Source organism: Battus philenor, unplaced genomic scaffold (genome assembly GCF_028537555.1).
Source record: "Battus philenor isolate CCGP_79_NKW_IND1 unplaced genomic scaffold, ilBatPhil1.0.hap1 SCAF_2, whole genome shotgun sequence".
In the NCBI taxonomy this organism is placed as follows: Eukaryota; Metazoa; Arthropoda; class Insecta; order Lepidoptera; family Papilionidae; genus Battus; species Battus philenor.
In genome coordinates, this window is record NW_027181682.1 from 17821630 (window position 1) to 17838588 (window position 16959).

General features: G+C 44.0%; 1 protein-coding gene across 1 annotated transcript; it reads right to left on the reverse strand.

The window, feature by feature from the left end:
• Window positions 1-11311: 11311 nt before the first annotated feature.
• LOC137922192 (uncharacterized) lies at window positions 11312-13000 on the reverse strand. The gene has a single exon (XM_068765109.1). The coding sequence runs from the start codon at window positions 12998-13000 to the stop codon at window positions 11312-11314; it is 1689 nt and encodes a 562-aa protein (XP_068621210.1).
• Between the last annotated feature and the right edge of the window lie 3959 nt (window positions 13001-16959).

Consider the following 16959-nt stretch of genomic DNA (forward strand, 5'->3'; position numbering starts at 1 on the left):
TCTCGTTGCCGCACTCCGCGTCTAATTCGTTGTTTTCTTAATTAAAAATCGGTTTATAATCCGATTTTTATTTTCTTAGTACCGATCGATTCCTCGTAAAAGCGCGCTTTTTTCTATATATAACACTTCTATATTACTTAACTTTATACCACTTTTACTAATTTTTCTAACTTTACGGAACGATCTCGGCACGTGGGAGCGTGTGTACTGCTCGGGAGCGCGGCGCGGACTGGGGGTTAGGTTAGGTTAGGTTAGGTTAGGTTAGGTTAGGTTAGGTTAGGTTAGGTTAGGTTAGGTTAGGTTAGGTTAGGTTAGGTTAGGTTAGGTTAGGTTAGGTTAGGTTAGGTTAGGTTAGGTTAGGTTTTTTTTTTTTTTTTTTTTTTTTTTTTTTTTTTTTATTCGTACCCCTATCTAGTTTGGGACAGGGTCTTTTGTATCAATATAATTTTTCACATTTCTTATTATTTTCTTTCTCTTCTTTCTTTCCTTATAATGTCATTTCTTTCATTCTATTTTCTATCTTTCATTCCACAATTCATCTTTCTTTCTCATTCGCCCTATTCAGCTTTCATTCTTCCCTCTTTTCTTATTAATAATTACATTTTTATCTTTTTATTTACATTTGGATTTCTTATTTTATAATTATTTTTTATTTATCACAGTCTTATTTCTTAATTTTTTCCCATTTTATTGTCGCTTTGTTACTTACTTATGTTTGTCTTTTATTTATTTCTATTGTTCTTTTAACTATTTCTTTGCAGAGGGTTATGAAATCTTGCTGGTATTCTCCGCCTATCAGGGAGGCTATTGACTCCTCCCTGATTTGAACCCCAGACCGGCACTCGAAGCCGAACCGGAGTCCCCCGAATGCGGGACACCGGGCCACAAGGTGGATCACGGTCTGGTCCACGCCCGGTTCACAGAAGCACGAGGGGTCCTCCTTGAGCTTGAACCTATGAAGGTACTCAGAGAACCCCCCGTGCCCCGTGAAGAGCTGGGCCGAGACCGCGTCCACCTCGGTTAGGTTAGGTTAGGTTAGGTTAGGTTAGGTTAGGTTTTTTTTTTTTTTTTTTTTAAATTATACAATGCAAAAGTACCTCTAACATGGTCAGAGCCTTTTAATTCTAGTTTACAATTTCTAGGCGGCGGGGGGAAATCCTCGAATGGACGTCTGGGAATGGAGGGCCCAGACAGTGTCAGACTCTTACTGACTAAAACCCCCCACCGCCGGCTCTGTTTTATCATTTATCTATCTTAATTTTATACATTTAATTTTAATATATCTATTGTTGCTTACGCTATAGTATGGTTATTTTTGTTTTACATCGCTATTTATTTATTTCTTATGCTAATTACAATATTTCACTTAGTCTATGCTTAAATAATATTTCTTATTTCTATACTTATGTTTGTTCCTATCTATGTATACCTTATATTTACAATGCATTTCGAATTTTAACCATTTTTCTTATTTTGTACTTAATCTATTTATTTAACTGTGGCTTATACTTATTTGTCTGGTAATGTCTGTTTCCTATTTACGTTTAATTTTTGTTACTGACTGGCTTTATTTTCTTTTGTGGCTTTTTTAATTATTTTTGCTGCAAATTGGAGAAATACGGGACGGCTCTGGGCGTCGTCTATGATAGAGGAGATGGTGTTCCTCTGTATGTCAACGCCCATTGTCATTTCGCAGTCATACCTCAATCTGCCATACCTCGGGCAACAGCTGATTAGATGCAATACAGTCTGGTCCACCGCAGGATCACAAAGGCACGAAGGACTCTCTTTGAGTTTAAACCTGTGCAGGTACTCCGAGAATCCCCCGTGCCCCGTGAACATCTGGACCAGAACTGTGTCCATCTGAATACTTCGGAGGACTCGATATGCTATATCTGCGTTCGGGAAGAAAATCCTCGTTGTTGAAGCCGTGTTGCCTTCCGCATACCTCCGGTTCCATTCGTCAAGCGTATCCAACCTGAGTTGTCGCTTGACGAAGGAAACGGGGCACCTCTCATACTCTGGTCTCTTCTTGCTTTTTAAGGCCGCATCCTTGGCCAGCTGGTCCGCCCTCTCGTTGCCCACCATCCCCGCGTGCGCTTTCACCCAAAATAATTTCACATTCTTTCCTTTCTCTCTCGCTTTCATTATATTCTCTTTCACTCTAAACGCTAGGGGATGGAGGGTGTCCGGTTGTGCGAGAGTTTCGAGGGCGGATCGCGAGTCGCTCATAATGGCACACGATTGCGCCGACTCGTTGGCCGCGTGCCTTGTTGCTTCCTCTAAGGCCAACAGCTCTGCCTGGTATACGGTGCAGAAGTTACCCAACTTGAGCTTTTTGGTTTTTAACTCTGCGGCGTTCCGCGTGACAGTGAACGCCGCTCCCACTTTGTCGTCTATGCGACTGCCATCGGTGTAAATAACCAGATCGACAGCCGCGGTGGCAAGTTGGACTTCCTCCGCACTTTCTCCCAGGCATGAGAACTCCACACCAATTTGAACAGACGGGTGTGGTAGTCTCAGGAAGCTTTCTGGTGTCTCCAGTTCTCGGTCGCCTACTATCCGCCGGGAGTGCCCACGTTTTACCGCGTACAGCTCTGCCGCCTCCTGGACTCGGAGGTCCAAGGGGAGCAGCCCGGCGAGTATAAGGGCCGAGTGCAGTGAAGCGGTACGGTGGGTTTTCGCTATTTTTCGCGCGAACCCCCGCTGCACCGCCTCGAGCTGCCTGCGAACCGTCAGCTTCCTAGCTGCTGGCGCCCATGCACTCGCTCCATACAAAATCACTGGCTCCAACACCGCCAGATACATTGTCCTGATCACCTCGGAATTCAGACCCCAAGATACCTTCGCGGCCCTGCACAATTGACGATAGAGGCCCTCGGCCTTCTTACAGACATTTTTGACGTGGCTGTTGTACGTCAGTCTATCGTCAATCGTGATACCTAGTATCCGGACTTCCCTTGTATGGCCGAGTTGCTCGCCTCCCATAGTTAGTAATGGGGTGTCGTATTTAAGCTTATTGGTTAGCACCATCACCTTTGTTTTGTGTGGTGCAAACCGCAGCTTGTTCTTGACTCCCCATTCATGAATATGAGCGAGAGCCTCATTGGCCTTACTCGAGATGTCCTGAGCCTTCTGCCCCGAGATGACCAGCACAATGTCATCTGCGAACGCTTGGCAGTATGTCCCGCCCTTTACCACCTCTTCCAGAAGGGGGTTAATGAGGAGGGTCCAGAAGGCCGGACCCCCCACGGACCCTTGCACGCACCCCTTGGTGGTCTCTCTGGCCCACTCTGCCCCCGCGTACCGTACGGACACCTTGCGATCGCTAAAGTAGCTATCGACAAGGCGCCGCAGATTCACGGGGCAGCGCGTTTCGGCCAGTCTACACCTTATAGCAGGCCACCAAGCGTTATCGAAGGCTCCCTCTATATCCAGTGACACCAGCACTACAATCTCCTTCTCCTCCAAGCGAGCTCGCAGGTGCTGGGTCAGGTTATACAGGGAGTCCTCGGTACATCTCTGCGGCATAAAGCCATATTGATGGCTACTGATATAAGGCGCAGTGTACCACCGGATTCTTTTGACCATGATCTTTTCGAACATTTTCCCCATGACGGGCAGAAGTCCGATCGGCCTATAAGATTTCGGGTGCGTATAGTCCTCTTTGTTGGGCTTCCGGAAAGCCACGACAACCGCTTCCTTCCACCTCGTGGGGAAGTGGGAAAGCGCGAGACATCTATTTGTGAGAGCCAAAAATAGGACTGGGTCCGCGTCAATGGCCGCCCGGCAGATATCCGCAGTGAGTCCGTCTGCGCCCGGTGCCTTCTTGGCATTTGAGGTTGACACGGACCATCGGAGTTCCTCCATCGTAAACGGAGGGTCGAAGGTTTCGCCACCACTCTCCGCGTTGATTTCATCGGATTTAACTCTTACAATTTGGTGGTCCGCATTGTCCTCCCCGGGGTTGTCTTCCGGGAAGAAAACCTCTGCCAGCAGCCTGGCTGATCCCTCTGCATCCAGCACTTTATTGGACTGGACGAGGAGGACGTCCTCGCGCATTGTCTGCGTGCGGCGAATCACGCGGTATATCCCATCCCACATTGACTCTCTGTCTTGTTTCTCACAAAACTGTTTCCAACTGGAGGTCTGAGCCGCCTTTGCCTCAAGGCGGTAAGCTTCTTTCGCTTCGACGTATTCGCGTACAACCAGCTCCCTTCGGGCCGGCCTCGCGTTTCTTATCCGTCTCTTTTTTCTCGCCACGTCTTTCTTGAGGAGGGTGAGATTCTCAGACCACCAGGGCAGCTGTGGCCCTTTCCGCTTGGAGACCTTTGGCAAGACCAGCTCGCAGGCTTCCCCCACGGTGTCCATGTACCGACCAACAAAGCTGTCCAACGCCCCTTTTTCAGTGATCTCGTTCACCTCGGCGGTCGTCAAACAGCTGTCAGTCAGCAGCCGGGTTAGAGTCGTATTGAATTCTTCCCAGTCTGCCCTACTGGTGTTGAACTTCCGTGTGGTTCGCCTAACGTCTATACCTTGGGACCTCACAAGTTTCAAGTGGAACACGATTGCCCTGTGGTCAGAAGATGTTATATCATCAGCAAGACTCCAGTTCTCCACCCGGTCGAGGAGGGCGGTTGAGCACGCGGTTACGTCGACGCGACTCGAATAATGCCTCCCGCCCCTGTACGTGTCAAAGGTCGGCTCAGACCCTTTATTTAGCAAGTGGAGCTCCAGCTGGTCCAATGTTGCCGCCACTTCTATACCCCTTTGGTCTGCACTTTGGCAGCCCCATTCCGTGTTGCGGGCATTGACGTCTCCTCCCAGTAACACATTGACCATCCCCAAGTCTTCCACCGCCGAGCTAATTTGGTCCAGGTAAGGTCCGACTGCGACATTTGGTTCCAGGTAGACTGATACGATTGCTATCTCCCACGCCCCCGTTCGCAACTTAGCGACAGCGATGTTAGCCGTCGTGAGTTGGGGACATTGGATGATATCAATCGCATCGTCGAATAGTACAATGGCCGCCTTGACCACTTCGCCTGCGTCCCGGGTGACACATTGTATTATCCTAGTCCCTGGATAATGCCGCATCTCACCTATAGCTCCGATATAAGGTTCCTGAACCAGCGCGAGCGCCCATCCCCTCTTCGGCGCCTCGCTAATCAACTCGGCCGTGGCAAGCTCAGATCGTTGCAAATTTTGCTGCACAACATGATACTGGTGGAGCCCAGCATGTTGGGTGCATTGAGTCACCTGGGTGCCTTTAGCAATAAGCTATGGACGCCCGTGCAATGGTGTCCCAACGCCTCCTTACTGGACAGTCGGCGTCAAATGCCCCGTGGTCCTGTCGTTCAGCCTTATTTTTGTGGCAGTTACGGCAGGTAGGGGGTTTTCCCGCATGCCTATCGGTGCACTCGGTGCGGTGGTGACAACCGCCGCAGTGACCGCATCTGTCTTCCGCCCCCGTACACAGCCGCTTGCTGTGGCCGTATCCCAGGCACCGGGTACACTGGACAAGCGGGGAGTGGTCGTACACACGGACCCTTTGGAGATCCACATGCAACATGCCGGCAGTCGTGAACCGGCTCCACAGTTTTGGTGAGAGCCGCATAACTATGTGCACTGTGTGTGCATTGCGCGTCCTCCGCCTAAACCTAACCTCCATTCTCTGGTCCTTCTCCGGAACGTCACTCAAAATTTGCGCATTCTGAGACTTGATGGCCCTAATTATATCCTCGTCCTTATTATAGGCCATTACGTCCCGCAGAATAACCAGAGGGTCTCTGCTGCGGACTTCCTCTAGGTTCAGGCCCTTACCCGCTTTGCTGAGGCCCTCTCTGACTTTCTTCAGCTCCGCTTCCGATCCACATCCAATTATGACTTTGCCGTCCCGTATCTTCCGGACGCGGTCGATTTGTATTCCGGTTTTCGTTGCATTTAGGGCGGATCTAATCTTACCCAAAACCTGGTCCCCAGTATCGCTCCCAGACGAGACCGCAACTGAGTGCGTTGGCTCGCTTCTCAGCTGCGGTCCTTTTGCTGGCCCGGCCGCTACGCTCGCATACGTTCCTTTGTTTTCTTGTGCTTTGACTGTCTTGAGAGACTCCTTGAGGTTTTGAAGCTCCTTCGTGTTAGCCTCAAGTAGTCTCGCATGACTGTCTAGCCTAAGTAGGAGCTCTCTTTCCGTTGCTGTGTGCTGCACCTGCGAGGGTTCAGTAGGGGGAGCCACCCTATCCACCTTCTCCTCACTACCTTTGCTTGCTGGTTCAGCATCCGTTTCCTGGGTAAGGACCCGGGTTTGATTCCCTTTAGTGAGCTCTGCCTCTTTCACAAGCTGGTAGAGCCTGTCGAGCGCATTAACTACTACTTCTTTTATTTCAGATTTCAGATTGCGAGACATGCCCAAGTTTAGCTTTGCCTTATTCAGGCATGCTCGCGCTTCCTTAATACGGTCTACGGGGGCCGGTTTGTCTCCTTTCGGGGGCTCTCCGGACCCCGTATCTAACTGAGGCTGCTCTACCAGCTTCTGCGGCACCACCCTTGGTTTTGTTTTTCCAGCCTGGATGACTTTACGGGGAGAGGGTTTGGGTCCGACTATATTACCGCTGTCTTTATCTCCTAAGCTTTTTCTAATAGCAGGAACGGGGGAGGTGATTGCTTTGCCAGTGGCTGTAGCGCCTAACTGGCTCATTTCTCCTGATTCTGTCTGTTTTGTTGGTGTGCGAATCATTGGTTAGGTTAGGTTAGGTTAGGTTAGGTTAGGTTAGGTTAGGTTAGGTTAGGTTAGGTTAGGTTAGGTTAGGTTAGGTTAGGTTAGGTTAGGTTAGGTTAGGTTAGGTTAGGTTAGGTTAGGTTAGGTTAGGTTAGGTTAGGTTAGGTTAGGTTAGGTTAGGTTAGGTTAGGTTAGGTTAGGTTAGGTTAGGTTAGGTTAGGTTAGGTTAGGTTAGGTTAGGTTAGGTTAGGTTAGGTTAGGTTAGGTTAGGTTAGGTTAGGTTAGGTTAGGTTAGGTTAGGTTAGGTTAGGTTAGGTTAGGTTAGGTTAGGTTAGGTTAGGTTAGGTTAGGTTAGGTTAGGTTAGGTTAGGTTAGGTTTTTTTTTTTTTTTTTTTTTTTTTAATTGTAGTCGAGCTAATTGGCAAATGGGGAAAATCCTCATGGACACCTGGGAATGTTGCCCAGGTAGTGTCGGACTCTAACCGACTAAAAACCCCATTTGCCAATCTCCCCACTTTTCAAGTTTGTCCATCGACATGGAGGTCGATGCCTTTTGTTCAGATCCTTCTTTGTGTTACAGGTCAGTGTGGTTCCTCGATTCCTTGCTTATTGTCTTACATACTAGTATTATTCGTGCTGGCCTTAACTATATATTTTTTTCTTCTTTTTTTTTTTTTTTTTTTTTTAAATTAAGTGTTGTGGCTATGATTATCATAGTCGTTTTCTTATCTCTTTTGTATTATTTTTACTTTTTTTTTGTATTATAATTATAAATATATTTTTTTTTTCTTTTTTTTTTTTTTTTTTCTTCGGCCCTTTTTTTTTTCTTATACTTAATACATGGTTACTTATTACTACTATTTTATATGTTACCTGTATATACATTAGTATATACATTCTACATATCTTTCTTACTTAACTTTGTTTCTTTGCACGGCGTCCTCCGCCACCCGGACGCAGAATTCGGCGAAATCACTGCGAGTAGTCTCGCCTTCTAGCCAATCTTTAAGCGTATTGTGCCCTATTTCCATTCTATGTTTGATTTCCAATTCAGCTCTATGGCGAATGTACTTTGGGCACGCGGTTAGTAGATGAATTATACTTTCCTCCGCGTCCGGGTCGCAGATACACGTCGGATCTGTTTTGCATTTGAACCTACACAAATAAGACGAGAAACCACCATGACCTGTTAGCACTTGAACCAATATGGGGTCCAATTTTAAGTTTTTGACTACTTTCTTCGCTTTTCTAACGTCCGGGAGAAAAATTTTCGTTATTTCTCCCGTGCTCTCTGCGGTATATCGCCTTTGCCATTCCTCAATGGAGCCTGTCCTTATTATTCTTTTAGCAAATGACACTGGGAAGCTGCTGTATTCTGCTGCGGTCTTTCTGTATAGGGCGGCGTCCTTTGCCAGTTCATCAGCCCTTTCATTACCAGGTATTCCTGTGTGGGCCTTAACCCAACACCACTTCACCGTTTTTCTATGTTCAGTCATTTTCTTCATCGACAACTTGATGTCATGGGAAAGTGGGTGACAATCCGAACAGCTGCTGATTAAATCTAGCGCTGACCTGGAGTCACTCAAAATGGTGATTCTATCTTCTTTGCGTTTCTCCGCTATGCAGAGTGCCTTTTTTATGGCAAGGAGCTCCGCTTGGAAGACCGAGCAATATGGCTCCAGTCTCATTTTTACAGATTTCACTTCCTCCCCATTTTTCCATAACGACACTGCGGCCCCCACTCTTTCCTGTATCTTACTGCCATCTGTATATATGAACAGGGATTCCTCTCCGGGAGGGAGTTCATCCACTCCATTCACGCATTCGTATAAGATTTTTATTTGCTGTGATGGGTGAATCCTCTCCAGGACATTCGCGCGCCCTTCAATGGGCCAATCGTCAGGTAGTCCCTTTAGCGTCTCACCACGCTTAGCACGGAAAAGCTGGGCACTTTCTCTTATTCGAATGTCCAGCGGCAGAAGTCCCGAAATCACTAAGGCCGCGGTCAGTGACACTGTACGGTATGAGCGGCAGATTTTCTGGGCAAAGCCTCTTTGGATGGTATTAAGTTGCTTCTGTACTGTGATTTTCCTAGTTGCTGGAGCCCATGCGCTGGCGGCATACATCACCATGGGTTCTATCACTGCTACATACATGGTTCTGATGATTTCCGAATTTATCCCCCAGTTTATTTTAGCTGCTTTAGAAAGCTGTCTGTAAATGTTTGTGGCCTTTTTACAGATATATGAGACATGTTTGTTGAATGTCATTTTACTATCTATTATCAGCCCAAGTAATTTTATCTCTTCCACTGCTTTTATAATTTCACCCCCCATGCTTAGTCTCGGTGTATCAAATTTGAGTTTATTTGTAATCACCATAAGGTTAGTTTTGTGCGCTGCAAATTTTAATTTATTATCCAATCCCCATTTATTGACTTTTTCTAACGTTTTGTTAGCTTTCGTTTCTATAGCTTCTGTGGAGCTTTCGGAGAACACCAGAACCACGTCGTCCGCGAAGGCCTGAACGTACGTTCCTTCCTTTTCCAGTGCGTCCAATAGTGGATCCAACAGCACGTTCCAAAAGAGTGGTCCAGCTATGGATCCCTGCACACAGCCCTTATTTGTGGCCTTCTCGAACTTTTTTCCTCCATAAGCCACGGAAACACTTCTGTCTTGCAGGTAGCTACTCACTACTCTGCGAAGGTTCCACGGGCATCTTTTCTTGATTAGTTGTAGCTTGACCGCAGGCCACCACGCACCGTCAAACGCCCCCTCTATGTCTAGCGACACTAGAGCTATGATATGTTTCTGGCTTAGCTTATTGTCTATATGTGTGACCAGATCATAGAGGGAGTCCTCCGTCGAGCGCCGCGGCACAAACCCATACTGTTGTTTGTTTCCTTTTGGTAAGAGATGCCACTTCAGCCTCGCGACCAGCATCTTCTCTAGAACTTTGCCCAGAATTGAGAGCAAGCCTATGGGCCGGTATGATTTGGGATGGGTATAATCAGTTTTGCCCGGTTTTCGCAATATTATTACTGAAGCTACTTTCCACATTTGTGGGAAATATCCCAGTTTCAGACAGCGATTGGCAATGGTTAGGAAAATGCCGGGCGCCGCTCTTATCGCTGCCAGGCAAATGTCGGCTGTAAACCCATCGGGACCGGGCGCCTTTTTGGATGAGAAACTGCTCGCCGCGACCTCCACCTCAGTTGCAGTGAAGATAGGGTCGCCTTCGAGCGCATTTAGCTCTCCCGTGTTCGATTCTTCGACTTCTTTTCTGATTTTCTGCTGGACTGATGTTTCCCCTTCCTCACTATCATCCGGGTAGAAAGTTTCGGCGAGCAGCTTCACTGATTCTTCCGGGTCCAACTGTCTGCCGCTTGCTGTAAGCATTTGGTCACTTTCCACTGCGCGCGTCTTGTTCAGTACCCTATAAATACCATCCCACATACTCTCTCGCTCTTGTTTTGTGCAGAACTCCCTCCATCCAGCAGTCTGTGCCTCAGTTGCAGCCTCTTCGTACTTCCTTTTTGCTTTGAGGTATTCTTCAATTACATATTTCCTCCTGCTGGCTGCCGCATTCCGTATGCGCCTCTTCTTCGTAACAGTGTTGCGCTTTAATTGCTCTAACTCCTCAGACCACCAAGGGACCGTTCTTTTCCTGATAGGATTTTTCTTTTTAGGAATACTTTTTTCACACGCCCTTGTAACGCAGTCACTGTATATTCTAATAGTCGATTCCAACCTTACTACATCCGTGATGACTTCTATTTTCTCTATGGTGATGGCCTCTGCGATCAAGTTCTTTTCAAATTCTTCCTTGAAATCAGGCCAATTCGCCCTTTTAGTGTTATAAATCCTAGTGGAGAAATTTTGTATTTGACTGAGTTGTTCAAATAAGATGGTGAATGTGACTGCATTGTGGTCCGAGCTTGTGACCCCTTTATCCACCCTCCACTTGCCAACATATTGCAGCAGATTTAAGTTACAGACCGTCACATCCACTCTGCTGCTGTACTGTTTGTCGCCTCTAACAGTTTCAAATGTCGGATCTTCCCCTATGTTGAGGATTTGAAGCCCGATCTCTTCGAAGAAAGTCGACAGTTCAGCTCCTCTATGGTTTTCAATTTTACTGCCCCACCACGTACTCCATGCATTAATATCTCCTCCAATGAGCAAATATTTTGTCTGATATTTGTCGCTGATTTTTTGTACGAGGTCGAGATATGGGGCCAAGGGCTTGTCCTCCTCAAAATACACCGAAACGAGGGCCAGAGTTTTTGTACCTGCCTTCGCAGCCAAGACCACTACATTTTCAGTGGTTAGCTGGGGGTCTTCGACTATTAGCAGGTCCTGGTCGAACACGATCACGGCAGCCTTCACTGGGCCCTGCCTGTTTTGGGTTTTTTGTATTACCCTTGTTCCGGGCTTCCTCTTTAGCTCCCCCATTGCTCCCACATAGGGCTCCTGCACCAAGGCGAATTTGGCCTTCCTTTTTATTGCCTCCTGAAATAACTCTTCCGTGGCGAGCCTTTTACGCTGGAGGTTAGCTTGTATTATGTTATACTTAACTTTCGTTTGCACGCCTTTAGCAGTAAGCCACACTGCTTCTCGCCAACGCGTCCCATCTCTTTTTTACTGGACATTCAGAGTCGAACGCATTGTGGTTACTGGTGTCCATCTTAGCTAGGTTGCAATTTCTACAACTAGGTCCATCACCCGATATCCAAGATGGACATTCTGACCTTAGGTGTGGGCCAGAACAATGGCTACACAGAGTCTCCGTAGTTGTGCACGTCTTTTTGCCATGGCCGAAACCGAGGCACTTTGTGCATTGGATCAGTGGAGATTGGTCCTTGACCGTTCGTTTTTGGATGTCTATGTAGACCACGCCGGCTGCTATCAGATTTCGGTGGACTTTTGGCGAGACCTGCAAGATCACATGGTTCTCGTGAGGGTTTCTTGCTTTGCGTCTGTACTTTACAATTATTCTGTATTCATCTTCCGGTATATGCGCAAGAGTGTCGCCGTTCTGTTTTTTTAGGGCTGTTATAATATCTTCATCTGTGTTATAAGCTAGAAGGTCTCTTATGATTACTAATGGATCTTTATTTCGGGCTTTTTGTGCTTGGAGGCTCTCGCTACTTTGCAGTTTTTCAGTGATTTTTTCTAGGTTTTGTTCCGAATTGCAGCTGACGACCACTTTTTTGTTCCTCGCTTTTCTCATGCGGTCTATTTGGATTGCTTCTCCTTTGGCATTTACTGCTTTCCTTACCTTTTCCAATATTTCCTCACTAGTATCTTTTTCTTCCGTGGAAGACACTATTATAGTGTGTTTGGGGTTTTGGGGATGGGCGTGATGTGTGGCACTCTTACCAGCAAGGACTTCCGCATATGATAACGTTATATTTCTTGCGGTGTTTATTTCTTTGCGTATCTCCTCCTGGACATTCGTGAACTCTCTAATCTGGGACTTAATTTCCCTCAGCTGACTATTACATTCTCCCGAGCTTTCGTTTGTGGGTAGCTTTTGTTCGTTTTGGATCTTTTCTTGAATGGAAAGCATCTGTGTCATCTGTGTTTTCATTTCATCAAGCTGTCTTCTTGTTGCTTCGGACATGCGCTTTTGTTGATCGAACTCATGCCGCTGCATCTGCATAACTTCCTCCAACTTCCTGTTGGTATTTTGTATTAAATCCTGGCGTTCTTCTGGTTCGAGGCTGTAGTCTTTCTCTACTTTGTCACCTCTGTTGAGCTGATTTGAGGTCTTTTCTTTTTCCTTGGCGGAAACCCCTCGCTCCGATTCCGACTCCCTGACTAACTGCACAAGTCTTTCAACCGCATTCAAGACTTCCGCAACGATCTCTCTTTTCGTATTTTTAGAAGCTCCCAGTTGCATTTTTGCTTTTAAGGCACAGGCACGCGCTTCTGATATTCTACTTATGTACTTTGTGGCAGATTGCTTCGGCGAACTTCCTGTTTCTGCCGAAGCTCTTCTCCCTCCAATACTTTTAGCCTGCAAAAGCGTTGTTTTTGTTTTCATTTTTGAAGGATCTGAAGGCAAGGATTTCTCCGGGGAGCATGTTTGTTTGGCATCTGAAACTCCCGCTTCCCAGTCATTTATACTTTTTCTCACTTTTGTTGGGTTGTAACTTTCAAGATCAGTTTTCTCCTTGATTCTTGTAGTCACAACACCGAAGTCATATGTTTCATCTAACTTCGACGGTCCTGCCGTCTCCGTCTGATTTGACTGGTTTGCAGATGCAACATTATCCATTTTGCACGGTGTGCGATACATTTATTCTAATCACTAAAAAGTGCTGTGTTAGACAATAGTGTGAGCTCACTAGTGTCTCTTACTGTCACTTTATATTTGGCTCAAGAAAGCCTGTCTTAACTAAAATACTTTATCTGTGTAATAAAACACCTGTGTATAAAATATGTCTTACAATAGTAGCCTAACCGATACTAACTTAAACTTAAAATATAACGTCAAATATATTCGCTCCACCTGAAGCCGTTCGAATATACTACCTTACAGGCCCGAAAATGCGTCTGCCCCGGAAATTTCCAGTACACTATCAGGCGTCAGGAACTAAGTACACTGACGCCAAACATGTAAACTAGAGATCTGTATGACTAACTGTTACCGAGATAGGCGGTTCAACTGTCAAAACTAAGCTTTGACAGATGTTATCTCCGGTCTTATGTGTCACAGAGAACTCCTGCTTAAAGATTCTGTGAGGACAGTACTACTGATAACTTTTTTTTTTTTTTTTTGGATAGTGCGTTTTCAGTGGTTCGAAACCTCTACGATCCGAAACACCTGAAAATCTCGTATAATGTACTCTGCGTTATCCTCTTTTTAATGGAGAAAACCCGGATCCTCTACGACGAAAAACCACTGAGCTATGGCGGTTTGAAATTTTTCAAAATGGCCGCTCAGCTGTCAAATGGAAACTTTGACTAGCTATAGCTCCCGACTCGTTCGCCGCAGAAGTGCGCGGTTTCGACTGCACAGTATATTTTCACCTACTTTATCTTATGCACCGTGTTTCGGTGCGGTGAAAAACCTCGGGCCTGAAAATGCTGAAACCGCTCTTGTACAGAGGGTAGCGTAGGTAGTGTACGGAAGCTGAAAACCCCCGCTTTCTATACAAAATATTTCCAGAGTTATTAATGGTTGAACTTTGCAATCTAGAAACCTAATTTGGTTTCAGTCACAACTTCGTCAATTTTTGACATAGGAGACCAAAATAAATGCTTGTTCCTATTGAATGCTATGCTATAGAATAACCTATAGCGTCAAACTAATTTTATTACCTTTTTTTTTTATTATTTATTAAGAAAGAATATAAAAATTTGTTCAACTTTTAATATCTCCGGAACCGTATGTCATAAAATTTTGAAAAAAATTTTTTAAAATTAACATAAATTTTCGTTTTAACATAAATCAAAAAAAAAATCTTAAAATTATAATAAATAATAAGAAATTTTTAACATAATCCAATTTTCATAGAAATTTTCAGTTTTTTCAGCTGGGGGGGTACTTTTTTTTACGAGAAAAATCTAAAATTTTGTATCTCGCTTCTACAAAGAAGCGCGCAGCTAAATTCACTTTAAAAAGTGGGTGTCCTCGATCTAGTTTTCGAGTTATGACCCTCCAAATTTTAACAATTTAATAATTAATTTTTCAAAAACTATAAGTCCAAAAATTTTTTTTATTATAAAAAATTGATGTATACACCTAGGTGCATTGTCTTATAAAATTTGAACGTCGACAAATGCTTCCTTCTGCTACCACGTGTTTTTTGTTGTTCGGTTTTCTGATCTTTGTGACGTCATCCAGTGAGTAACGACTTCCAATTTTCTTGCTTATTAAAAAGCTCCTTGAGGCCTCCGGAACGGTGAAAAGAGTAGGAGTCTCCGAGTTCTGAGACTCGAGTTATCACCGAAATAGTAAAAACTAACCTCAAAATTTCGCTTCAAACGTTCAAATCAATCCAATAAGTTTTGTCACGTTCTTGCACCAAACACCAACACTTAGATTGCGTTAAGATGCACACACGGACACTTGATTCGTCAAAATCGGATGACTAGAAACCGATATTTCTATTTTTTTAACGCGGAGCAGTTATTATTCGCTGCTAACGCCTCGAGATTTGGCGAGATACTGGGTTAGGTTAGGTTAGGTTAGGTTAGGTTAGGTTAGGTTAGGTTAGGTTAGGTTAGGTTAGGTTAGGTTAGGTTAGGTTAGGTTAGGTTAGGTTAGGTTAGGTTAGGTTAGGTTAGGTTAGGTTAGGTTAGGTTAGGTTTTTTTATTTTTTTTTTTTTTTTTTTTTTTTTTTTTTTATTCGTACCCCTATCTAGTTTGGGACAGGGTCTTTTGTATCAATATAATTTTTCACATTTCTTATTATTTTCTTTCTCTTCTTTCTTTCCTTATAATGTCATTTCTTTCATTCTATTTTCTATCTTTCATTCCACAATTCATCTTTCTTTCTCATTCGCCCTATTCAGCTTTCATTCTTCCCTCTTTTCTTATTAATAATTACATTTTTATCTTTTTATTTACATTTGGATTTCTTATTTTATAATTATTTTTTATTTATCACAGTCTTATTTCTTAATTTTTTCCTATTTTATTGTCGCTTTGTTACTTACTTATGTTTGTCTTTTATTTATTTCTATTGTTCTTTTAACTATTTCTTTGCAGAGGGTTATGAAATCTTGCTGGTATTCTCCGCCTATCAGGGAGGCTATTGACTCCTCCCTGATTTGAACCCCAGACCGGCACTCGAAGCCGAGGTTAGGTTAGGTTAGGTTAGGTTAGGTTAGGTTAGGTTAGGTTAGGTTAGGTTAGGTTAGGTTAGGTTAGGTTAGGTTAGGTTAGGTTAGGTTAGGTTAGGTTAGGTTAGGTTAGGTTAGGTTAGGTTAGGTTAGGTTAGGTTAGGTTAGGTTAGGTTAGGTTAGGTTAGGTTAGGTTAGGTTAGGTTAGGTTAGGTTAGGTTAGGTTAGGTTAGGTTAGGTTAGGTTAGGTTAGGTTAGGTTAGGTTAGGTTAGGTTAGGTTAGGTTAGGTTAGGTTAGGTTAGGTTTTTTTTTTTTTTTTTTTTTTTTTTTAAATTATACAATGCAAAAGTACCTCTAACATGGTCAGAGCTTTTTTTATTCTAGTTTACAATTTCTAGGCGGCGGGGGGAAATCCTCGAATGGACGTCTGGGAATGGAGGGCCCAGACAGTGTCAGACTCTTACTGACTAAAACCCCCCACCGCCGGCTCTGTTTTATCATTTATCTATCTTAATTTTATACATTTAATATTAATATATCTATTGTTGCTTACGCTATAGTATGGTTATTTTTGTTTTACATCGCTATTTATTTATTTCTTATGCTAATTACAATATTTCACTTAGTCTATGCTTAAATAATATTTCTTATTTCTATACTTATGTTTGTTCCTATCTATGTATACATTATATTTACACTGCATTTCGAATTTTAACCATTTTTCTTATTTTGTACTTAATCTATTTATTTAACTGTGGCTTATACTTATTTGTCTGGTAATGTCTGTTTCCTATTTACGTTTAATTTTTGTTACTGACTGGCTTTATTTTCTTTTGTGGCTTTTTTAATTATTTTTGCTGCAAATTGGAGAAATACGGGACGGCTCTGGGCGTCGTCTATGATAGAGGAGATGGTGTTCCTCTGTATGTCAACGCCCATTGTCATTTCGCAGTCATACCTCAATCTGCCATACCTCGGGCAACAGCTGATTAGATGCAATACAGGTTAGGTTAGGTTAGGTTAGGTTAGGTTAGGTTAGGTTAGGTTAGGTTAGGTTAGGTTAGGTTAGGTTAGGTTAGGTTAGGTTAGGTTAGGTTAGGTTAGGTTAGGTTAGGTTAGGTTAGGTTAGGTTAGGTTAGGTTAGGTTAGGTTAGGTTAGGTTAGGTTAGGTTAGGTTTTTTTTTTTTTTTTTTTTTTTTTTTTTATATGACCCCCGCTATTGGGGGTCTCTCGTACCCCTATCTTTTTGTGGGACAGGGTCTTTTGTTACAGTAATTTTTTCACATATATTTTTTTATTTTCATACTCATCAGTCTTTCATCACATATTCTTTTAGTCTGTCTTTCATGCTATATTTCTTTCTTTTGTGCCCTTCTATACTACTCTTCTTTCATCCCTTTTTTTATTTTGTATATCTTATTTTCTAGGTATCACATATTTGCACA